This window comes from Dioscorea cayenensis, chromosome 25 (assembly GCF_009730915.1).
Source record: "Dioscorea cayenensis subsp. rotundata cultivar TDr96_F1 chromosome 25, TDr96_F1_v2_PseudoChromosome.rev07_lg8_w22 25.fasta, whole genome shotgun sequence".
NCBI lineage: Eukaryota > Viridiplantae > Streptophyta > Magnoliopsida > Dioscoreales > Dioscoreaceae > Dioscorea > Dioscorea cayenensis.
The window spans coordinates 433,786-458,950 of record NC_052495.1 but is presented as its reverse complement, the minus strand read 5'-3'; the positions used below and the strand labels follow the sequence as shown (position 1 = coordinate 458,950).

At 34.9% G+C, this 25,165-nt stretch overlaps 3 protein-coding genes and 1 non-coding gene across 4 annotated transcripts; all 4 read left to right on the top strand.

Moving 5' to 3' along the window:
- The first annotated feature begins 7,869 nt into the window (after positions 1-7,869).
- Positions 7,870-15,894, top strand: LOC120252965 (nicotinate phosphoribosyltransferase 2-like). Its single transcript, XM_039261183.1, has 15 exons — positions 7,870-8,061; positions 8,663-8,807; positions 9,114-9,233; positions 9,394-9,528; positions 9,608-9,669; positions 10,002-10,077; positions 10,486-10,587; positions 11,181-11,297; positions 11,843-11,901; positions 12,301-12,475; positions 12,840-12,974; positions 13,052-13,150; positions 13,476-13,584; positions 15,217-15,329; positions 15,408-15,894. Exons 1-15 carry the CDS (start codon positions 7,931-7,933, stop codon positions 15,483-15,485), a joined length of 1,656 nt encoding a protein of 551 aa, XP_039117117.1. The 5' UTR covers positions 7,870-7,930; the 3' UTR covers positions 15,486-15,894.
- Positions 15,895-18,589: 2,695 nt separating this feature from the next.
- On the top strand, positions 18,590-21,770 carry LOC120252969 (probable serine/threonine-protein kinase At1g01540). Its single transcript, XM_039261189.1, has 7 exons — positions 18,590-19,397; positions 20,100-20,204; positions 20,284-20,406; positions 20,495-20,665; positions 20,750-20,879; positions 20,959-21,168; positions 21,359-21,770. Exons 1-7 carry the CDS (start codon positions 18,751-18,753, stop codon positions 21,407-21,409), a joined length of 1,437 nt encoding a protein of 478 aa, XP_039117123.1. The 5' UTR covers positions 18,590-18,750; the 3' UTR covers positions 21,410-21,770.
- A 389-nt stretch (positions 21,771-22,159) lies between these two features.
- LOC120253008 (40S ribosomal protein S10-1-like) lies at positions 22,160-25,015 on the top strand. Its single transcript, XM_039261243.1, has 5 exons — positions 22,160-22,235; positions 22,317-22,365; positions 22,466-22,748; positions 22,995-23,127; positions 24,802-25,015. The coding sequence occupies exons 1-5, from the start codon at positions 22,233-22,235 to the stop codon at positions 24,877-24,879; spliced, it is 546 nt and encodes a 181-aa protein (XP_039117177.1). The 5' UTR covers positions 22,160-22,232; the 3' UTR covers positions 24,880-25,015.
- LOC120253023 lies at positions 23,513-23,608 on the top strand. Its single transcript, XR_005534199.1, has one exon. It is a non-coding gene; the product is annotated as a small nucleolar RNA Z122 (small nucleolar RNA).
- Positions 25,016-25,165: the final 150 nt, after the last annotated feature.

Genomic DNA, 25,165 nt, shown 5'->3' with positions numbered 1-25,165 from the left:
TCCACATGAACTCAAGATGTCGATGAAAAGAAAGAACATGGTGTGTCTTCAATCTCAATGGACAACCACTTTAAATCAAATTTATTATTTTAAATTCATGTGTTGCATATATATAGATATATTTATATAATTCTTTTTGAAACCTTTCATTTTTGTGCATGAGATGTGATTATTAGAGTAGGCAAGAGGTCCACTCATTAGATTGCCAAACTTTATTTGAAATCAGAGAAATGTGAATAGCCACAAATAAGGTTCAACTCTTGATTATTGAGTTAGGAGAAAGATGAAATATCAACTATTTATGTTGATAAATATAAATAAATTATAAATCTTTGAAGGAATTCAGATTGTCCAATTAGATAAATATTTTTTTTTAACAAAGAAGTGCTAAGCGCATGCATGTATTTTATCATTCTGTGCATCTCTGTTTTTGGTACCAATAAATTAAGGTATTGTTGGCCTAATATCATTACTCTTCCATATTAAAATAAACCGTGTAAATACTAACTCATTAAGATGTTTTTTTTTTTTGGGGCCTAATTGAACTTTAAACTTTGATTTATATTAAGTTGGCCCAACATACAGCTAAAAATAAAAGATAATAATATCACAATCACCGACAACAAACAAGTAGGTGTCAGAGTTTTGATGCACAAGATAAGCCTAACCAAATTCAAAGAAAACTAGAAAACCACATAGTCCCATAACTTCACACTGAAACCAATTATATGCCACTCATGCATTGTCCACACCCACTCCACATCAATCATACAAAAGCAATATCTTCTGTACTTTTTTTTAGGATTTTTTTTTAATGAATATAAGTAAAACCAATTGGGACATGTACAAGCCAAAAGATTTACTATTTCAATTCATATGATTGTCATCATTTTATATGAACTGAGTTTTAAACACATTAAAAAAAATTAATATTTTTATTTATTTATGTTCTCATCTAGTATGAATTAAAATTTATGTCTTTTTTTTCGAATGACGATAAGCATTGTCTATAAAAAATGTAAAAAAAAAAACAGATAAATACAATAGAACATTAATTACAGTGGCTTAATGATCTCATAAAAATTTACCATGTGAGGCGGGCTAACAGCAGATAATTAAGACATATCACGTGCACCCAAGATGATATATCAGTGACAATTCCACAATGGTAAATCCTCTCTATCTTGCAATTCTAAAAGGGTGGAGAATACGGTTCCTTCCACTAAAGACCTGATGAATAGTACAAAATAGTACAATATTATTTTTGTACAGTATTGCAGCACGATATAAACACCATGCATAGCTTAACCTAATATTTTGTGAATTTTATATATATATATTTGTTGCTGTTCAACTCAATGAGCCAGGTTGGATTCATGAAAATTGAAAATGAAAATTTGGACATATTTGCAAAAATATCATATCAAGAAAAAAGCACACAATTGAGAGACGTCTTCCAGAGAAGTAAATCATCATCCATAGAGCATGGACCATGCTCGGATGCTCCATCATTATAAAAGTTTTTTATTCTTTTCATACTTTATGGATTTATTATGATTCAGTATTTATTTTTAATATGTAATAAACTCACTGATATAGTGATATTATTCATTTGTTGCCAAACAAAATTCATTGTTTTTATATTAATTCATAAATGTTTTGTTTACTAAATAGGCAAACTGTTCTTTTTCTTATAAATTAAAAAAAAAAAAATGAAATGACTAGATTAATCTAGAGTTTTAATAATGTAATGACTAAAATATTCTTACATCACAAGAGATGATTATTGATATAATTTCATGTTTTTTTTTTACAACAACACTAATATAATTTCCTTGGTGCTTTAATTTTATAAGAAAAAATTGGTTTGCTCTAAGATTAATTTCACTTATTTTTCTCATTTCTCTCAGCATTGAGTTTCACCGTAATAACTGTTAGATATATATTTTGATGTATGTACATTGTGTATGTATATGTATAGTTATACTTGTATATTTATTGATTCTATAAATATGACCCAAAGGGGTCATCTATTGTGGGTTGGCTAAATACTTATCTTCATCTTCTATCATGGTATCAGATGCCGGTCACCGGCCAATTTCGCCGGATTGTTGATCCGTCCGTTTGTTTGTTTTGTTGCTCTCCAACGAGCATTTTGTTTTGCTTCTCCTTTGTACTCTCCTTGACTGTTTTGTTTCGCACTGACCACTATCTCTGACACCCATCTGTACGGGCAACACCTCTGTTGCTCTACTTCTGCCGCCGTGATCATCACCGCCACTCGTTTGTCTCTCCGAAATCATCACCATCACAGCTTCTTGCTTGTCTCTCAGTCTTCTCAACCGGAACTAGAAGATCTTCTCTACCGGACTAATTCTACCACTTCCCCGAAGTCTCTATGTCTTCTCAACCGGACCAGCCGCTCTTCTCCTCCGACGTCCGATTGATTTTCTCAACAAGACGATCTCCACTGCTTCCCCGACCATAAGACCGACACGGACTCCAACCCCCGAACTTTCTTTTCTATATTTATTATAAGTTTTAGTTCTTATAGGGTTGTGGGTTATTAAATTTTTAATTGTTAAGCATATGCACCCATAAAGACCAAGGGTCCGTTTGATATGCAAAATTTTGAGGTACAGCACAGCACAACTTCTCTTGTTTCTTGTTTGGTTTATTAAAAAGTTGAAAGTACAGTACAAGAGGATGTCAGAGTACAACACAAGTATTTAAAATTTTTGTACCACCAAAACCTCGGTACAAAAGTTTTATCGTGGTATAGCATAACTAAAGACTAAATTATCCTTAATAAAAAATAAAAAAATACAATCATATATATCACATCCCACAACGCTAATCAATTTTCATAATATATATTTTTTTAAATGTAAGATCGATATCTTAAAATTAAAATTTTAAATCATAAAAATTAACATAAATTTTTTTTAATATTTCTATCCAAAAATTAAAAATTTAAATTGTATAAAAAATAAATATAAATCTCTTTATATCTTATATTCTTGAATCATAGATATATGATTTTCATAAACATATCAAATATATTAGCAATCTCATATAAAAAATAATATTATTTAACGGATTGATATATTAACCGAATTTATCATGTAATTTTTTAATAAAAAATTAATTTTGTATATACTTTGAATTTTTTTAAATAATATAATTATAATTTACTAAATTGATTAATTATAAAAAAAATTAATTAAAATATTGAAAATGATAGCTTGTTATGAAGTTGTTTATTGTAAAACAAACATAAGATAATATAAAGGTATTAGAAGTAATTTTATAATATTTTTGTCCATTACTCGAGAAGTTATCCATAAAATATCAAATATGGTACAAGATAAATAATTGTGCTGTACCATAACTACTTGTTCTGTTTTGTCCTGCTTATGCTGTACTTAACTGCGTATCAAACGCACCCCAAGAGGAGAAAGATAAGAGTTTATTCACATAGTTCAGAACAATGTGTCGATATTTTCGAGACCAAACCAAAAAGAATCCATCTACTTGAAGAGACAAAAAGCGAATTATAAACTTAAGAAAAACACACAATTTCTCAATAGATATTAGTGATCAAACATGTTATCCCTGAAGCTTCACCTTAACCAATCTCCTGTCGATCTTGACCATATTTACAAAACACGTCTTTACCAAGATCTTGTTAAGATCACCTTCGACAATAAGCTTTCTCTTTCTGACAAGATTATTCAATGTTGTTGCCTTCCCTTCAAACCTCTCTCCTGCATTTTGAATCATTGAAATGAATCTTATATACACTTCAACATAACTTGTCTCTCGAACTTGAACTTTTTATTTTGTTTTGATTCTCCACTAGCTCTAAATAATAAATATGGTGTTGTAACTGTGTTGTAACACAGTTACAACATGCCCCACCAACCTGTTGAACTGGTTGAGTCACAAATCCAGTTGTAAAATGATCCTAGAACACAATCAATCCACCCGGTTAAGTCTAAGTCGAACATGATTGAATCACCTATTGATCTTAGTTAAATTGTCAACCAATTGTGTTTATCACACCACTCAACAAGAATCCAACCTGGGTTATCAATCACATGGCCAAACTCAGTGTTCTTTAATCATACCAAAACAAGTTTTAATGAATCTTCACATGATCTTCAATAAAAAATAATCTTAAATCAAATCTCATAGTTTTCTCCAAATATAATTATTGCCTTAAATCAAATAACTCGTGGTTTGAAATATCCAAAGGTAGCTTTCACAAGTTATTAGGCTATTTTCAAGCAAAGCTTTAATCAATCACAATCTCCCTACATAGATGTAGCCAAGTAAACCTCTCAAATTTGACAATCTAGACTCAAATCATCAAAGCGGTTCCCATCACCTCATCAAATATGTTCCAATAATTATTTGGCATTATTGTACTTTAACATTGGCAATAGACATTAATTAATTAATTAATTAATTAATTAATTATTTTTTTTGGGTGATCAATTCATTGAATTATTCTAGAAGGGAAAACCTTTCCTCTTTACTTTTCTAGAGAGCTCGGAGATGGCATTAAACTATCTTATTATAAGGTTATTATTCATATTTTATGATAATACTATTTTTATCAATTTTACAAATATAAATTTAAGTGGAAATTGCCAAAAATACCCTGTAAGTTTGCAATATTGCCAAAAACACCCATTTAGTTTTGCACTCCCCAAAAACCCCTTCCTTTTGAATACAATGATTTTTTAAACCCCCCAAACATCTAACATTGATTGATAGAGTTAATTTGGAATTTTTTTGGACTGAAATTGTCCCTTGCGTGGGAAGTTGTGGCAAGTGTGACGGGGGTTTGACTATAATGCCCTTGGGTGCTGATGAGTTTCTATTTAAAAATGAAAGCTTCTATTTAAAAATATGAGGTATGAGGTTACGTTTTAAAAAAATGAGTTTTTCTGTTTAAAAAAATGAGTTTTTCTATTTAAAAAAATGAGTTTTTTGTTTAAAAAAATGAGTTTTCTGTTTAAGAAATGAGTTTTCTGTTTAAGAAATGAGGTTTCTGTTTAAAAAAATGAGGTCTCTGTTTAAGAAATGAGTTTTCTGTTTAAGAAATGAGGTTTTTGTTTAAAAAAATGAGGTTTCTGTTTAAGAAATGAGTTTTTTTGTGGTGTATTTATCACCCTCCCAAAAATCTCTTTTATTGCGGTTGAAATTTGGGCAGGTGAGACAAAAGCATGCGACTCACAATCACAGTCACGTTGCATGAAAAATGGAATTTCGAACCCTAGAATTTTGATCTCCACCTCGATCTAGATCTCGATATTGCCAGAGAAAAAGGTGCAACCTTTCGATGCCTTCGCTCGACGACGAGGGAGCATGCGGTCTTCCCCAGGGTTGACGACGAAGAAGATGAAAGAGATGAGGTCGACGGCGGGGAAGGCGATGAAGAGCGAAGACGAAGACGGCGAGATCGAACCCTCATCGGCTCGCTTCCTCCCTCCGTTCCCTCGTCACCGACTTAGGCACCACGGATCCAAACCCCGGAATGATCCCTAACCCTAACCCTATTGCTATCCATGTTGCGGTCTCCGCGATCGAGAATAGTTCCGTTCAAGTTCGACCCGTCTTATTCGACGTCGCCATGAAGACCTCACCACTCCGACCTCCGAGGAGCGTCGCCAGACCGGATCGCCAGCCGACAAAGATTTCTCCTTTAAGACCCCACACGAGCAGGCCACCTTCGAGATCGCTCGCCAGATATGGAGCACAGCACTCAAGCGTTCGCGCGAGATCAGTGACGATGAGATACTCAATGTCCCTACTCAATGAGGTTTCTGTTTAAAAAAATGAGGTCTCTGTTTAAAAAATAAGCTCTCTGTTTAAGAAATGAGTTCTCTGTTTATATGCTTGTTTGTCTTTGTTTAACTATCGATGTTTCTGTTTAATATATTGCGTTTACGTTTAAAAAAGTGCTTAAATATCGTTGTTTCTATTTAAATATGTACGAGTGCAACCTTTCGATGCCTTCGCTCGACGACGAGGAGCATGCGGTCTTCCCCGAGGTCGACGACGAAGAAGATGAAAGAGATGAGGTCGACGACAGGGAAGACGATGAAGACGAAGGCGAAGGCGGCGAGATCGAACCCTCAGTCGGCGTCGCTTCCTCCCTCCGTTCGCCATCGCGACTTAGGCGCCCATGGATCGAAACCCCGGAATGATCCCTAACCCTAACCCTATTGCTATCCATGTTGCGGTCTCCGCAGTCGAGAATGGTTCCGTTCAAGTTCAGCCCGTCTTATCCGACGTCGCCACCGAAGACCTCACCACTCCAACCTCCGAGGAACGTCGCCAACCGGATCGCCAACGCCGACAAAGATTTCTCTTTTAAGACCCCACACGAGCAGACCATCTTCGAGATCGCTCGCCAGATCTGGAGCACAGCACTCAAGCGTTCGCGCGAGATCAGCGACGATGAGATACTCAATGTCCCTACTCAATGAGGTTTCTGTTTAAAAAAATGAGGTCTCTGTTTAAAAAATAAGCTCTCTGTTTAAGAAATGAGTTCTCTGTTGATATGCTTGTTTGTCTTTGTTTAACTATCGATGTTTCTGTTTAATATATTGCGTTTACGTTTAAAAAAGTGCTTAAATATCATTGTTTCTATTTAAATATGTACGAGTGGCCAAGATTAATTGGTTTTTATATCCAGGATTAATTTATCACGTAAATATTTGTTTTTCTGTTTAAATATTAATGTTTTAGTTTAAAAAATGAGTTTTATGTTTAAAAAAATGAGGTTTCTGTTTAAGAAATGAGTTTTTTTTTTAAGAAATGAACTCTCTGTTTAAGAAATGAACTCTCTGTTTAAGAAATAAGTTCTCTGTTTAAAAAAATGAGCTCTCTGTTTAAGAAATGAGTACATGCAAAAAGGAATGCAAAAAAGAATGAAAAAAATATATGCAAAAAGGTTTAAGGGCAATGATGGAATTTCATAATGCAGGGGGTAAAAAGGAAGTGAAACAATAAAGGAAGGGTTGTCTGAGGTATGCAAAACTCACAGGGGCTGTTTGGGAACTTTTGAAATTATCGAGGGGTAAACAGTAATTTTTCCTAAATTTAATCGTTTTTTAATCACAATAGAAAATATTTACCTTTTAATCTCAAATTAAATGATTCTAATATTTTATTTTTATCTAAATATCTCTCTAATTCTCAATTAAACACAACTCTAAGAAATAATCCCTCTGGTCCCTTTTATTAGTTTATTTTAAATAATTCACATAAATTAAAAAAATCAGTTAAAATTAATTGATAATCTAAAATTTATATAAAATTATATTAATTTTTTAAAATTATCCATATTTATAACATGTATAATTGAATATGATTTATTAAAAATTATAAAAATAAATTAAATATTAAATATAAAAATATATTTAAAAAACTAATATTGTATATTTTATAAAATTTTTAAATAGACAAATAAATATTGACCAAAGAAAAACACGTAAAAAAAGACTCATTCGTGATATATAGCATTGCTCGGGAAAGAGTAATACCATATTTTTGATGGGGTTAGTTTTGTTTTTTACTAGAGTGGCTGTACAAATACAAATTATACAACTCATTTATTTTTTTGACACGTGTACAAGTTGACTTCTGGCGGCTAGAAAGGTTAATCGGCCACTAACAACGCCCAAGAAACACTGGACCAGCGAATCAGTCCACGTAGGAAATTATAAATATTAATAAAAATTAGAGAAAAAAAAGGAATGCGGACGCTTTTAACCACTTCTCGCTGGCCCGCGGGACAAGATACCATCCTGGGCTTATATAAACGATCCTATCGCCTTCTTCTCCTACCTTGTTTCTCCCGCCTTTCTTGATCGCCGGAACCCTAAAGAGATCCAGTGGATTAGCAGCCGCGGTGATGGCGAACGGAGACGCCGCGGGGATCCGCGGGGCGACGAATCCGATGGTGACGCCGCTGCTTACGGACCTCTACCAGTTCACTATGGCCTATGCTTATTGGAAGGCCGGCAAGCATCTCGAGCGTGCCGTGTGAGTTTCTCTTTCAATTACGATTCGTGTTTGTTTCTATTATCGATCTGTTGATTCTTTTGTTGATTGAATGCGCTGTTGTTGTTGGTTTGTTGTTATTGGTTTTGAATCGGCTTTTAGATTTGTACGCACTGTTGCTATGTGCTATGAATTGCCTGTGATTTAGATTTGGCTTTTAAAATCAAAGGAAAAATTTTGTTTATGTGGGGAATATGATAATTTTGGGTTGTTTATACTTTGTTGTTTCTACTTTTGTTATTATTGATTGAAAAGGTCGGAAATGTTGGAATCTTGGGTTGTTGTGATGTCTTCGATTAAGAAAGTAATCCGTACTCCTCTGATTTTAATGGGAAATGGCTCCATGATTAGAACGAGGCCTTAGTGCATGCTTATGACATAATGCGGTATTTCATTATAATGTGTTTCCGTATGCAAACAAAGGCTAATTATACGGGTTGTCTAAATGGAACTGGGCGGTTGGTAGGAAAAAAGTGATATGGTAATTTGGGTATTTGGACCTTTGTCAGATATGCCTCATCAGCTGAGGAAAAGGTCTCGCTTTTAAACTTTTTAAATTTTTTTTTGGTCTGATTTGTTTCAGGTTTGATCTTTATTTCCGTAAAAACCCATTTGGTGGGGAATACACAGTGTTTGCTGGTTTGGAAGAATGCATACGGCTTATTGCGAATTTTAAGTTTAAGGAGGAGGAGATATCTTTCCTGCGCTCTGTCATGCCTACAAGTGAGGTATATTTTGCTAATCATCCAGTTCCTTGATTGGCTTTTTAACTCCATACTCCTCTTGAAGTCTAGGTTTATTCCATGGATCACTCCTTTTTGTCTGCTTTTTCAATGACTTGCTACTTTTTCTTCATTTTTGAGGCTTTATTTGTAAAATACTGTGTCAATTAGCTCTATCAGTTTTATTCTTTTATAAATTGTAAATTATATCCTTTTATTCCCATATTTTGTGCTTCGGAAGTGATTGTAATGCTTGCTTGTGAGTTTGATTGCAAAGAATCTGATAGAAAGATCTCATCTTCTTTTTGCAAGGATGGTTTCTTTGACTATCTAAGGTCAATAAATTGCTCTGATGTTGAAGTATATGCCATATCTGAGGGTTCTGTTGTTTTTCCTAAGGTGCCTCTGATGAGAGTTGAAGGGCCAGTTGCTGTGAGTACCATGAAAGAAATGCTTCTTTAATCAGATTTTTACCAACGGAGTTGTTCCCTTTACCATTGCATCATACCATAGTATTTTGGTCATATCGTCATATCATGTGATTATTGTCATGTCCAATTGATTGTCCTTTTCATGATTCCATAACATCCAGGTGGTTCAACTCCTTGAAACTCCATTTGTAAATCTTGTCAACTATGCCTCTTTAGTTACTACAAATGCTTCAAGGCACCGATTTGTTGCAGGAAAGTCAAAGACTCTCCTTGAATTTGGACTTCGACGGGCACAGGTTGGGTTTCATCTTTTGCTCATGATTTGCTTTTTAATATATATGTTTTATCAAAACATATTTTGAATTTTGTATGTAGGGGCCTGATGGGGGAATGAGTGCTTCAAAATACTGCTATATTGGTGGATTTGATGCAACAAGGTATGCAATGCTGCACCCTGAACCGTAAGAGTTGTAAAATTTTCTGATGTACGCCGCTTAATTCCTATGTCCTAGAGGTGCTGTTCATGCACAAATTAGTGCAGGTTTCTGATACATTAAATATGCAATTTCACAGGGCAGGATTAAATCTTAGTTTTTCACATCACTTTTGTGATGTCATGGACATATTATCTCTCAACTTACAGAACCTCTATGAAACTATCTAATGCGTTAGATGTTGCAGCAAACTTAGAGCAGCCTGCCTCACACGCACTTCATGTGTTGATATTTTGATTTTGCTACTAATTTCCTCTCCATTCTTTTGCTAACAGTAATGCTGCAGCTGGGAGGTTATTTGGCATACCACTTCGTGGAACGCATTCGCATGCCTTTATTAGTTCTTTCATGGTTCGTGATGCCATCTGATTTATCTGTATGATATGTGGACTTGAGTTTATTTGCATTGGGTAAATTACATGAGGTTCGAAGTCCCAGTGCAAAGTTTTGCTAAAAAAAGCTCCTTTGCAGTCGGGAAATTCTCTGTTTGGATGGCTATATATATGTATATATTCCTTTGAATCAAATTTCCCTTTTTTTTTTCTGTAGGCCATGTTGCATATAGAATATTGGTAAACTGTTCACAAGCAACATTGACATCAATGTAAATAAGTTTTTATTAAATTTCTAAAAAGAAAAAGGTTTGCAATAATCTTTGTTAACTTTTTTTTTTCGACAGCTAGTTTTTGCCCAAATTCGAGTTTTTGAAAAGATATGTCCTTTGCTGTTCTCAACTCTCTCAACAAATTTGTTTTGTAGAGCCCTGATCAGGTTGTAGTCAATGGACTTAGCAGCCAAGATGGGTCAAGTGCATGTGAGGATTTTGTAGCTCTAGTACGGAGTTGGCTCAGCAAACTTCAGGTTATGACTATTCTTGTTGGTCTGTTGTCTCTCTCTCTCTCAACACACACACGCTTGCACACTCATCTTTATTTGTCTGCATGAAACCCATGTTTAGATGGGGTGTTGTGATGTCTTCTCTTTCTATTCCAACTTGTCAGCGAGTTGTATTAGGTTTGATGAACTGTCATAAAACATCACTTCTTTCTCATCCTGTCAACATGCCAAATGATTCCTGTTCCATACATCTCTGTGAAACTGGATTCTCCACCTCATGTGGAGTAGATATATCCTTTTCTTTTTCCTTATTTTTGGCATGCCTCAGAAAAAGTTTTATATCTGCAGAATTTGCATTAAGATTTGATTTGGATGGACATGGCCAATATTGATTATGTATATACACATGAAAGTTATATTTACTGTTAAATTTACCTAGGTTTCCCTATGATGATTGCTGATTATGCATGTTGCTGTTTATAAGTGAATGATGTCTTCTTCAACTTATTGTATTGGTATTAGTTCCTTAAGTTTTGTTGGATATGGACAGAAACATAGCATCAATTGTCAAAAGTTTTAACTTAATCCTGTGTTAACTCAAGTTTTTGGTGCTTTAGATGGTAGAATCCTTGCGAGGTATTTTTGGTGAAACAAATCAAAGTGAGCTGGCAGCATTTATTTCATATGCATCGGCATTCCCAAATAACTTCTTAGCCCTTGTGGACACATATGATGTAAGTCAACTGAAGCATTACCCTTTTTTTATATTTTCCTGTTTTCCATTTTGTTTAATGTTTTTCTTTCACTCTTTGCTACTACTGAAATTTAGTGTATAATGCTGCATCATACTTACCACAAATAAGATCATGTAAAGGATGGTGAATAATTGGCTTCTTTTTACTTTTGGGCCAAACTTCTATGTACCGCAGTTACTAAGAAAGAAAGCTAACTTGATGCATAGATGTGGGTAACTTGAGTGAGGCAAAGACAATGATGGCCAATCTCCATAGGGAGATCAGCTGTTTGGATCCTTCCCTTCCTCTGCATGTACTATTTTATTTTTTCCATTGGAACTTCGTGGTGAAGAGTTCAGCCAAAGATACTGTATTTCTTTGCTTTATATTTATCTTAATGCTGATATCATCAATGACACACGAGTTCATTGCACTTGTTGCCCTTTTAGAATCAATTTTGTGTTCATTGGGTTTCACTCATTCTAGGAATTTGGAGTGGGTGGATTTGATAATTAGTTTTATTCTTCCTTTCTGGCTATGTTCAGGTAATGAGGAGTGGAGTTCCTAATTTCTGTGCAGTGGCATTAGCGCTAAATGATTTGGGGTAAGTTTGATTCTTTTGAATTATTTCTAAAGATTTTTTTTTATCACCAAAGCGGGTTTTGTCTGTGAGATTACTTTGTTGGCATCACTGCTTGTTTTTCCTTTTCCTTACTCTGATTTTTGTTGGATGTGTTTCATTTATAACTTAACTTTGTCATGATTAAGTCTCAGAATGACTATATAACTCAATAAACGTTTTTCTATATAATAAAAATGGAGATTTGCTTCATGTGCAACCTTTTCTTGTTGTTTTTTATAGTCTTTGCTAATCTTTTGAGTACGATATATTTGGTGCCCCATTCTATTTGTTGACGGCAGTGTTGCTGCTCATTTTGCTTCTCTTGTCTGTGATTTAATCATAAATTGCCATCTGTTTCCTGAGTTTTAACCTTCGATGCAGTTATAAAGCATCTGGAATTAGACTAGACTCTGGTGATCTTGCATATTTGTCCGTTGAGGCTCGAAAATTCTTTCGTGCAATTGAAAAGGTGTTTGGTGTCCCTGGTTTTGGAGCAATGGTCATTACAGCGAGCAATGATCTCAATGAGGAAACATTGGATGCCTTAAACAAACAGGTATTACTTTCAACACTAATTAAATGCTCATGCATGATTTATCTTTGGAACTTTGATGCGTAGCTCTGTTTAATGTGATAAACTAGACAATCTGGTCATTTCTTTAGGAAGAACTATTTTAAGATTAGAAGAAAACATATGTATATTAACCGAGGATCCTGTTGGAAGCTGCTATTGCTGATGCATGGTACATATTTTAGCAAGAAGGTCCTATAGTTTTTAAAAGTTGAAACACAACTTTTTCAACTTTCCCCAAGTGTTATATGAAATACCAGCAGCATTAAAGATACATGACAAGATTTTAAGTTTTGACTTCAGGTTTCCTAATGTTGTTCTTCTTATAACCTATTTAATCTCTGTGCAGGGCCATGAAGTGGATGCCTTCGGTATTGGAACCTATCTCGTGACTTGCTACACCCAAGCAGCTCTTGGTTGTGTATTTAAACTAGTTGAGATAAACAATCAGCCTCGCATCAAACTTTCAGAAGATGTTACAAAGGTTGATCATACGTCATTTATTGATTATTTACATATGGGCATTATGTTCATTATATCAGAAATATTCTCTTCTTCTAGGTCTCTATACCATGTAAGAAACGCTGTTATAGATTGTATGGAAGGGAAGGCTATCCATTGGTAGATATCATGGCCAGAGATAATGAATCACCTCCGAAGGTATATGATCTTTATCATTAGATCTCAAAGTAATTCTTAGTGATTATGGAAAAGTAGAGGGCTTCCCAGACCAAACTGTTGTTACTATCTTGATTTGACAAATTAATCATGGTAACACTGATTTTCTATAAACAACTACAGCATGTTTAGATTTTACATATAGGTCAAATTTGCAAGAAAGCAAGCACATCCAAAGACACTCATGGCATACTTTGATGTACCTTAAGGCTGTTCTGTTAGTTCTATTGCAAATCAAAATGCATGCTTTGTTATAGGAATAGATGAGCTTTGTGTTAATTTCAATGTTTTTTTTCCCTCAATCTAGGTTGGTGAGCGTGTTTTGTGCCGTCATCCTTTCATTGAATCTAAGAGAGCATATGTCGTACCACAGCACGTTGAGGAGCTGTTGAAGTGTTATTGGCCCGGAAATTCCTGTACTAACTCTTACTCTATTCCTTCTATCTTTGAGTTACTAAAGAGCCTTATTTAGTTTATTTTGCCTGGCTATGCAAATATGGCTTCTCTTTTTGCAACACATAGGTTGGAAATATAGTACTATATCGGTTGTGTGATAGAAGTGTAATGGGTTTATATATAGGTATAGGGGTTGATCTACTAAATCTTGAGACTTTTTGGTGTAAAACTCTTAAGTCAATATAGAGCCCATATAGGGCCCACTAGTACCAAAAATATAAAGTCTAACATGGTATCAGAGCAATATAGTGGAGCCACCGATGTGGTACAAGCCCATGTGTGTATGACCTCCATGTGTGTAGGACCTCTGAGACACAAGTAGTGTCTGAGTCCATGTAAAGCGGATCAGTTTGGGTGTACTGAGTCCATGCAGAGTTCGACCGAGTTGAACTTAAGGGAGGGTGTTGGAAATATAGTACCATATCCGTTGTGTGATAGAAGTGTAATGGGTTTATATATAGGTATAGGGGTTGATCCACTAAGTCTTGAGACTTTTTGGTGTAAGACCCTTAAGCCAATATAGAGCCCATATAGGACCCACTAGTACCAAAAATATAAAATCTAACAACATATAATTGAATAAAAGAGAGAAACCACTTGACTTGTAAAATTTGATACTTTTATGTGAAATGTAAAACACTGTAGGTTGTTTGATGAAGATAAGCTTTTTTAAGGCTGTTTATGTAGTTAATCTTGTTGATGTTAAACTAAATATATAATCTAGGCTTGATTCAAAACAAAGGCTTATCCTAATAGCATGAGAGACCCATGTTTATACATTCATAAAAAGCCTAAACTAGTTAAAAATAAATCAGACGAACTAAGTAATTAAGCCATGATACCAAAGTAGATGCCAACCAAAGGTAGTATCCATGTCCGGTGGTACATGTCTTTAATTACCAAATTAACGATATGTGATACGGGCTAAAATATATGTGTTATAACTAGCCACATTGCAAATAAACCAAACAAACTAATTAACTAAATTTGTTAACGACCCCGTGGTCTATTAGCAGTAGGTCCCTTACTGAGGAGGCAAGTTTGAACCTAAGCTCACGCACGCAGGGTGTGTTGAGGGATTAACTCCACACCACACATGTACACGTTCTTGACATGATGTGTCCACATTTTGTCAAAAGTAATAATAATAATAATAATAATAATAATAATAATAAGAATAAGAATAAATAACTATAGTACCAAGTTAGACGGAAACTAAGTAGATTAATTATCCATGTCCAATTCAACCGAAAAGATTTAAGATGATGGCATGTGAGACCCAAGTTTATATTTTCTGACCATATCGACTGAATTAACTGATGATGGACTATTTACATAGTCTCCAGCCACAATCTTCCTGCCAAACAAACTGGTACTTCGCTATCATTATTAACATGAAGGTAAAGGTGGCAACAACATTGTTTTTTTACTGTTCTCATTATATTTTTGGTTTCTTGGCAGAAGCTCATCAGATATTCTTTAATAGTATGTGTGTGCATTGAATCTGCTCAACAACTTCATGCTTTCAATAATGTTGAATCTTTAGATATAGCCTCTGCACTGCAGCTCCTGAACTGTCTTAATCTTTGCAGCAAAAGCAAGAGAAGAATTGCCTTCACTCAACAAGATCAGAGCACGCTGCATTCAACAGCTCGAACAAATGAGACCAGATCATATGAGGAGATTAAATCCAACACCTTACAAGGTTATTATGTCTTCCTTTATTGCCATTGCATTGTCATGAATACAAAGCATGAAATGATTTTGTACTTCTTGTCTGCAGGTGAGTGTTAGTGCCAAACTATACGACTTCATTCATTATCTCTGGCTCAACGAGGCACCTGTCGGCGAACTTCAGTGAACTGTGTATGTATATAGCTCACTCTGCAACTGATGATTTTAGGAAGAGTGTGTGTTGAATTGCTGTTAAGATTCTAATCATTCATCATCTATTTATGGTTATGAAATTTTCTGAGTGGGTTTTGAGGTTTCTTAGAAAAAAATAGGTATTGTTGATTGCTTACTGGCCATGTGTTGGGGACACTATTGCTAGTCACATAGAAGGAGCTGCTCATTCTTTTTCCACATTGAGTGGGAGAAAACCAAGTTATATGTTTTGCTTAATTATCATGCTCTAATGTCTGTGTTATGAGAGAAACCTTTGAACAAGGAGCATAAAAAGGCTTGCCTCTAATTGGATATTATGATCTTTTGTTGAATTAGTGTTGTTTTAATTATAAAGGAGGCATTTCAAGCAACAAGCTTTTCAACCCTTATTTGTCTTTTAAGATATTTGATATTTAGATGCTTTTTTTTCTTCATTTGGTTCTGAAATGTTGTTGGAAATATATATATATATATATATATATATATATATATAAATGTATTATCCTCTTAAATATGGAAATTACATTGAGAGGGTCTTGAAACTTTCTTATTTTCATGTTTATCCTGAGAAATTGAAATTCTTCTATGTCTAATAAATAATAGCTGTATTGTGTGAGAAGCATATATAGAAAAGAGAATTTTTCACAAAATGAATAAATCACATATTATGTTTCTTTTTTTTTTTTAATTAGATGATTAAATAAATAAAAACAAAAATAAAAGAAGCGGCCTTCCATGAGGTAATCATAAGTGCCTTCTATTAGATTCATAGGTGTATAAATAGAGATCAATATTAATAAAAATTAATTGGACATGCTACACCAGTGATTAAATATGTAATTATTCAGCTCGATCTAAATGTTCCAAAACACAGAGCTCCAAGATCTCCCTAAATAGGAGTTTATATTTGGGAAATAAAGATTCAATTTAAAAATAAGCCCTCAAGATCTCCTAGTTCTTTTGTTATTGTCATCTCTTGTCTTTTTATTTTATTTTTTTGTTTTTTTCCTTGTCTGTATCTCTGTTGTCCCCTAGTTTATTTTTCTGTTATTTTTTAATTTGTTTTTGGTTTTTTTTCACATTTAGTGAAATGTTCTGTTGATATTTTTTGTTTATGTTTTTTTTTTAATGAATGTGGTTTATGAACTTTAAAAAAAATAAAAATAAAAATAAAAATAAATGCAAGAGTAGAGAATTGGCGGAGTTTGTAGCCAACGTTCTTTAGTGGTGATTTAGCTGGGAATTTTACTTTTTTTTATCTTTTGAAATTTTTAAACATATTTTTTATCATTTAAAAGAATGATAAATATGCAAAATATTTATAAAAAATTTGAATTATTGCTTATTTAATGGCCATTGCCCTTTACACTACAGTGATCACAACCCACACACAGATATAAAGGCATCAATCAATAAAAGCATGAGAATAATCAAATGCATTAATGCATATAAAAAAAATATATATATATATATATCAGAAAAAAAAATATGAATAATTAAATACATATAATATTGCCCACTGGCTTCATTCCATTGCCCCCAATCTTGTTTGCTATCTCAACTCTCACTCTTATTAAAATCACATCAAAACTGGCAACCCATCTTGAATTTTCTTATCAGAGAAGAGAACCAACATTAAAAACAAAAATAAAAAATAAAAGTAGAATCAAACTAAATTTATTATACTTCACCAAATCATTCTCTCTAGACTTACAGAGCCAACTTTGACATTTTAATTTTGTTTTTCTGGTTGGTGTGTCAAGATCTATGGCAGCTCAGCTTTGTCTCATTTACTATTAATTAGACCACTAACCCATTCACATGATCTAAATAATCTAACTTACCTTCAAAGTTCCTTTTATATCAATCTCATTAACTGGTGTATTTATTTTATTTATTTATTTATTATTTTGACAATATAGACTAGTTATACGCGTACACATATATATTCATGTTTATTTACCTTTTAACCATACATTAGAAGGCAGTATACCTATCGATCTATTATATATGAATCAAATACTTTAATTGTTCAGTCACTATCACATGACATCTTCTGTATTTATTACAATTTTTTTTCTTACATATATAAAAAACTATAATTTAAATATATATTAAATAATATTTATATTTTTAAAATTTTCATTAATTCATAAGATCAGGTGAGATATTGACAATCTTCTAACAGATAGATTTCTCTTGATGCATATATTTTATATATAAAAATTTATATTTAAAATTTTTGTTGTTTTAATGAATATAGACAAATCACGTGTCAAGAGTAGGCACATGTGTGAAGCACAACACGACTATAAATTACGCACAAGTTAAAATTTGAACTCTAGTTTTAGCAAGATTTAGATGTTAACAGAGCAAAAAATTATTTGTTATTTGGTTAAATAATTCAAGTATTTGGTGGTAGTTAGTAATTATGTATGTATACATATATAATAATGGCTAATACTTTAACTATAGAAATCAAGACAGTGACCAATGGCACAAACCAGTTCACATCTACATTGAAGGTCCATTGAAGTCACCTCCACATGACCCAACTCTTCTCATTAAATCAAGAATGGCCCCCCTCTTCCTCTCCATTTACTAACCAGTGGACACATTCTTCAAACAATGTTTTCAATCTTTTTAAGATACCCATAACCATTAAAGAAAGTTTTTAATTTTAATACCTCTTCTTCCACTTCATCCAATTAAACTAACCATTTTCTTTGGATCTTTCTAATCACTCTTTAAAGTCTACATCAATGACAGCTGCCTTCTACTTGCCTTCTCTTAAGCCACTCAACTCTTTTGCTTCTCTTCCTTCCACTATCTCATTTCATCCTTGTTCTTTTGTCACCTTTTCCTCTTGATTCATCCATTGCATTGTTTGAGTATCACTTGTTAGTTGTTTCCATTCTCTGTTGTTGTTGTTCTTCTTCTTCTTCTTCTTCTTCTTCTTCTTCCCCAAATCTCACCATTCTTTTTCCTCTTTTTAGACAATCAATTCTAAAAAAAAAAAAGAATATTTTTTTTTCTTCCAATTTTTACCAATTTTTCATCTCAAAATCCAATCTTTTATCCTCTGTGCATCAACAAAAATCCAATTTTTATCAACTCTTCATCTCCAAAATTCAATTTTTATCAAATCTTAATCTCAAAAATCCAATTTTTATCACCTCTGCATCTCCAAAATCCAATCTTGCGCTCTGATTCGGCTCAAAGGTGGAAGCTTTGGGAGCATGGCGTCGGATTATAGCCCGCCATTGCTCAACGATGAGCTGTCCAAGCGCACGGTGATCTTTGGGCTTCATCTCTGGGTCATAGTCGGCATCGGCGTTGGCGTCGCCTTTGTACTTCTTCTCGTTATCATCTCCCTCTGGATCGCCTCCAAGCGTTCCACCACAGTTCCTCCCCCTTCTCGCAAGCCCACCATTCCTTCAATCTCTAAAGAGATTCAAGAAATCCATGTCGATCCTTCAGTCCCCAAGCCACTCGCCCAAATTCTCTCCCATTCACAGCCTGATTCTGATCCTCTAACTGAACGCCAAGCTTTGCTTGTTTCTCCTGATGAAGAGGCTGCAATGGGGATGAATAGGATTCAGATTGAGATAGGCAAAGATCATAGGATTGTGTATCCGGAGCGTGGAAGCGGCGGCGGGTCCTCTCATGGCAGTGGCGATAGCCGGTCGGCGGAGCAGACGGCGCCGGCCCCGCCAGAAGTCTCGCATTTAGGATGGGGCCATTGGTACACTCTGAGAGAGCTTGAGGCAGCTACCAATATGTTTGCTGATGAGAATGTTATTGGAGAGGGAGGCTATGGCATTGTTTACCATGGTGTTCTGGGGGATAACACTCAGGTTGCTGTCAAGAACTTGCTCAATAACAGGTTTCTTTCTCCCCCAAATTTGATTCTTTTCTTAATATTGTTTGGACATTGAATTCTTGTTTGTGTTTAGTTTCCTTAGTGTTTGATATGTGAATTAAAGAAAGCAGTGTAGACATTGAATTCTTGTTTCTGTATCTGTTTATAATAGATTCATTTGTGCTTGATATGCATGTTTAAGAAGATGTAAACATTGAATGCTTGCTTGTAATTTGTATTTGTAATAGCTGAAAACTTGCATCGGCATATAATATACAAATTTAGGATCATGTAAACTTCGCGGTGTTTACAATAGATTCATTAGTGTTTGATATGCAAGTCTAGGAAGATGTAAACATTGAATGCTTGCTTGTAATTTGTATTTATAGTAGTTGAATACTTGCAGCATTGGTGTATGATATGAGTTTAGGATTGTGTAAATTCTGTTTTCTTATTTGTGTTTGTGTTTGTAATATATTCACTAGTGTTTGATATGCAAGTTTAAGAAGATATGAACATTGAATGCTTGCTTGCAATTTGTATTTATAGTAGCTGAATACTTGCATTGGTGTATGTATGATATATGAATTTAGGATTGTGTTAGCCTCATATTCTTGTTTGTGTTTGTGTTTATAATAGATTCATAATAGTGTTTGAGGTGTGAATTTAGTATAGTGTATACAGTGTAGTGTAATGCCTATGATGTATGTTGGATATTTGGTACAGGGGACAAGCTGAGAGGGAGTTCAAGGTTGAAGTGGAAGCAATAGGTCGAGTTCGGCACAAGAATTTAGTGAGATTGCTTGGTTATTGCGCGGAGGGTGCTCATAGGTACTGATATCTTGTTTGAATTGGATAATAACTAGAGAATGTCCTGAAGATTTTAAGGTCTTGATGTTTTGTTGATTAGGATGCTTGTTTATGAGTATGTGGACAATGGGAACTTGGAACAATGGCTTCATGGAGATGTTGGTCCTTGTAGCCCGCTTACTTGGGACATTCGTATGAACATTATTCTTGGAACAGCGAAAGGGTAAAAATGGTTAACAACTTCAGAAATTCCCTATTATTTTTATTTTTTGTCTTTTCAGTTCTTTAGCGTTGAATGTATATAAATACAGGTTAATGTATTTGCATGAGGGGCTTGAGCCGAAGGTAGTTCATCGGGATGTTAAGTCTAGCAACATATTGCTCGACCGGCAGTGGCATGCTAAGGTGTCAGATTTCGGGCTTGCCAAGCTTTTAGGCTCGGAGAGAAGCTATGTCACAACACGGGTCATGGGGACGTTCGGGTAATGCCTTTGTTTAGTGGTGTTGTATAAAATGTCTTAGAAAAAAAAGATTAGAGATTGATTGTTTGGTTTTGCTTTTGTTAGCTACGTTGCACCTGAATATGCCAGCACCGGGATGTTGAATGAGAGGAGTGATGTGTATAGTTTTGGAATTCTTATTATGGAGATAATTTCCGGTCGCAATCCGGTTGACTACAGCAGACCTCCGGGAGAGGTTTGTAGAGTGTTTATTCGACTGTATTTTGCAAATGCTTATTGGATTTACTCACTGAATCAACATTGAGATTTTTCAGGTCAATTTGGTTGATTGGCTGAAGTCAATGGTCAGCAATCGAAACTCCGAGGGAGTTCTAGATCCTAAGTTGCCTGAGAAACCTTCATCGAGGGCATTGAAAAGGGTTCTTTTGGTAGCACTTCGATGTGTCGATCCTGATGCTCAAAAGCGACCTAAGATGGGGCATGTCATACACATGCTTGAGATCGATGATTTCCCGTACAGAGATGTAAGTGTATCAACTATTTTTATCAAAACATTTCATCTGGTAATATTTCTGATATAAAATCACAAATCTCTTGGCTCATACTTTTTATATTTTCTGATCATATGAATTCATCACAGGTGGTAACTAGAACATGTGAGATTTAATATCAAAAGTGCTTGAATATTTGTACTCACTCTCTGATTTTTCACAGGATCGTCGAATTGGCCGAGAAGGAAGGATGCAAGAGAAACCTGGTGAATGAACATGAAAACGAACCGGCGCCCACGAGAACAAGAAGTTGAAGTTGGTGAATCCAAACAAGAGCTCTGTGAATTCATGCATACAACCTTCGAAAAAGTTTCCGTTCCGGCCGATATCAGACCTACTAGTTTTTGCATGACTTCACTGCAAATTATGCAACTATCATGCACCTTCTTGTATATTTTGTTCCTGGATTTACCAATAAAGCTTCTGAGCTTTTGCTGTTATAATTTTAAGTGTCATGTTCCATCTTAGTTTCGGCCATTGTGTAGATGTTTGTATAATTTTATGCCCTCTGTAAATCTAGCATTCATGCAATTCAAAATTTGTCCTGGATCAACATGCTGCTCTTTTTTGTTTCAGTAGCAAATTTAGCCGCTCTTTAATTTCCAAAATTTACGGTGAAAAAATAGATTAAAATAATTGAAAATAAAATTTATCTTATTCTTTCTGAACTTTTCTTATATATACCTTGCTAATATGTGTTATTTACTTATACTCCTAAATAAAAAAAAAAAAATTAAATAGAAATGTTTTGCGGGGTGTATAAGCAAACATGGTTTTTACTAGGTATGATAAATATTCATTTCTACAGGGGTATACAAGCAAAACAAGTTATTGGGCCGATTTAGATGGGCTCGATTAAAGGCAGTCCAGAAGGTTTGCGTGGGCTTTGGAATTCGCGCCGATCATCAACGTTAAATCGCGACCGTCCATAACATCATCAGATCTCCTTCTCTTTCAATGCTCATCTATAAATAGATCATAGCTAGGGTTTCTACTCCACTTCGCAGACGCTTCTTCCGCTCTCCCGCGGCGCCACCATGGTGAGCAAACTAGGGTTAGGGTTTTCATTGCTTCTCTTGATGTCCCTTTCTCTAATGGCGATTTTTCTATCCATTTTGTAGATCATTTCTAAGAAGAACCGCCATGAAATTTGCAAATACCTCTTCCAAGGTATCACCTTTGTCTCCTTTCCTCTCTTTTTCTCTATTTTTAATCCATTTAGGGTTAGGGTTTTGGTTCTGAGATGGTTTTCTTTGGTTTGGTGTTGCAGAGGGGGTGCTATACGCGAAGAAGGACTACAACCTTGAGAAGCACCCGCTTATCGATGTGCCCAACCTGCAGGTCATTAAGCTGATGCAGAGCTTCAAATCGAGGGAGTATGTTCGGGAGACCTTTGCGTGGATGCATTACTACTGGTACCTCACCAATGACGGTATTGAGTTTCTTCGCACTTTTCTCAATCTCCCATCTGAGATCGTCCCTGCGACTCTTAAGAAGTCCTCTAAGGCTCCCTCCCGCCCCTTTGGATCCGGTCCTCCTGGAGACCGCCCTAGGTATTGGTCTTTCATTGTTCTTTATGGTGATTTATCGTGGTGTAGTTTGTGGGTTTCTTTTTTAATCGGTTGAAAACAAGAATGCCTGCTCTAAAGATCAATTCTTTTTCTTAGTTCTGTTCATATGATAGAAGCACTTTATATATTGCATTTTTCGTTGCATTATTTGTTTGTTATGTTGTTTGTTGTTTGTTGCTTGTTTCTAACTTTCTGTTGATATTTGGATCAATTTATTGTATTTTATAGGGGTCCCCCGCGTTTCGAAGGAGACAGGCCGAGGTTTGGAGATAGGGATGGCTACCGCGGGGGTCCTCGTGGAGGTGGTGATTTTGGTGGTGACAAGGGTGGTGCTCCGCCAGAGTTTCAGCCATCGTTTAGGGTAAGACCTCTTGTTGTAATCTTCTTCGACTTGCCTTTATTCTTTTGAAGGTTCAAATTTTGATTTGATTATTTTTTTACATTATTCTTTTTAGTTATCCTTGGTAAATGCCACTTGCAACTCTTCTATTTATATATGTACAATCTAGTTGATGTTTTAGAGGTATATGTGGCCTATGTGGTCATTGAAATCCTTGATAGCCTTGTTTGGTTCAATAGCATTGCTGCCTTGTGATCATCTTGATGCCAGTTAAATGCTGTTACATTCTGTGTGCCGCATAACTAGTAATGCATTCCCAGACACATAATCCGATAGGGGAAGTCATATTACACTTCTGTTGTTTATTGCTGTAAATTATTTTATGTATTTATTTATTTGCATTGTTTTTGGGAAATGATGCCAATGATAAGTATCATTATATCAGAGGCTGTCTTATTTCAGATAGTTCTGATGAAGCATTGCACGTCAGTCTGATCCCATGCAGTGCCATGCCTTTTCTTTTTCATGTTATACACTCTGCTTTAGTTTGGATTTCTTTTGATACCTTACCAAAACACTGGGTTGTTTGTAGCTTCCCATGGAATTTTTTTTGGTACAATTCTTCTATTTATCTTTCCATAAATTGATTGGTGTAGGTTCAGATAGCATGAAAAGGTCTGGTATCATATTGCCATATTGTTAATCATAAGTGGTGAATATTGGTACTAGCAGAGTATCAGTTGCCTATTTGTCTTTGTTTCCAATATCATCAAGTGATGGAATTGTCCATCACCACTGCTCTCTCTATTATGTATTGCGATTGTCATGTCATTTGAGTGAGCATCAACGCGGGCTTGGAAAGAATATGCTTTTACCAATGTTTCACTGTCAATTTTTTTTTCTTTTTCTCTATTGTTGTTTCCCTTTCGCAATTATCTTGCCATTCCAATTTTGACACCTTTTTCTCTGTTACCTCATTTACAAGCTAGGAAGGAAATAAACCATGTGATGAGAAATTACATCACGACGGTCATCTGAGATAGACTCTGTCCAAGATGATTTTCAATCCAACTCTGATGGGTCTTTCCTTCTGTTATTAGCTTGTGAAAATTCTGTTGCTAGTAGTCAAATTTGAAAGTTAAAATGGAGTAAATATTATTCAGTTGGGTTTTGTAGATATATAGACAAAAATTTTCTCCTGCTTGCAAATCCCTGTCTTTTGTCCAATGAACTAAACTTTTCATCTCTATGCCATGCGGTTCTTTAGTCCAAGTGATGAGAAATTACATCACGACGGTCATCTGAGACACTCTGTCCAGGATGACTTCCAATCCAACTCTGATGGATCTTTCATTCATTTATTTGCATATGAGCATTTTCTGTTGCTAGTAGTCAAATGTGAATATTGTTTAGCCATGTCTTATTGATATATAGACATTTTTTTTCCCTTGCTTGACAAATATGTATCTGTTGACCATCTCCATGCCATGTGATTTTGTGTTGCATACCTCAGTTTCATTTCCGCCTTGAGTTAACCATGTTTTGCCAATGGACACAAATGTAATTTGTGGGCAATGAGTTGTATTTTGCAGCACATGCTTTTCTAAGGATTTATCATTGTGCCATTTAGCAAACAAAATTTCTATTATTAGGATACAAAAATCCCTGACTTCGCTTGTTATGTATTATTCACAGGGCACTGGTGGTCGTCCAGGATTTGGTCGGGGTGGAGGTGGATATGGCCAGAGCTCTGCACAACCAGCTCTGGAGTAGAGTAGCTTGCCATTCCATTGTCCCTTTTCTCAATTTTTTTTTTTTTGTTCCTATTTATTTCTTGTTTTGTGTTACAAGATAGTAAATTTCTGTATGGGGTCTAATATCAAACTTGATTCATGCCTTACTCTTTACATTATTGCGTTCGTTCCCATTGTAGTTGTTCTTCAATGAGCCTCCAAAAAGTTTGCAGTTTTGGTTTGCTTGCATAAACGAGGCACTGCACCTGTGACCTGTTAGTAAGAATGTTTCATAGTCATAAAACCAGTGCATGTTCCCATTTGCC

Excerpts from the sequence above, each read along its gene's own strand:
- LOC120252965 (XM_039261183.1), top strand. The coding sequence starts at position 7,931 with ATGGCGAACGGAGACGCCGCGGGGATCCGCGGGGCGACGAATCCGATG. Across the intron at positions 10,588-11,180 it reads GTTGGCTCAGCAAACTTCAG|ATGGTAGAATCCTTGCGAGG; the intron begins GTTATGACTATT and ends TTGGTGCTTTAG. Across the intron at positions 15,330-15,407 it reads TAAATCCAACACCTTACAAG|GTGAGTGTTAGTGCCAAACT; the intron begins GTTATTATGTCT and ends TCTTGTCTGCAG.
- LOC120252969 (XM_039261189.1), top strand. The coding sequence starts at position 18,751 with ATGGCGTCGGATTATAGCCCGCCATTGCTCAACGATGAGCTGTCCAAG. Across the intron at positions 19,398-20,099 it reads AAGAACTTGCTCAATAACAG|GGGACAAGCTGAGAGGGAGT; the intron begins GTTTCTTTCTCC and ends TATTTGGTACAG. Across the intron at positions 20,880-20,958 it reads ACAGCAGACCTCCGGGAGAG|GTCAATTTGGTTGATTGGCT; the intron begins GTTTGTAGAGTG and ends GAGATTTTTCAG.
- LOC120253008 (XM_039261243.1), top strand. Across the intron at positions 22,366-22,465 it reads TTGCAAATACCTCTTCCAAG|AGGGGGTGCTATACGCGAAG; the intron begins GTATCACCTTTG and ends TTGGTGTTGCAG. Across the intron at positions 23,128-24,801 it reads AGTTTCAGCCATCGTTTAGG|GGCACTGGTGGTCGTCCAGG; the intron begins GTAAGACCTCTT and ends TATTATTCACAG.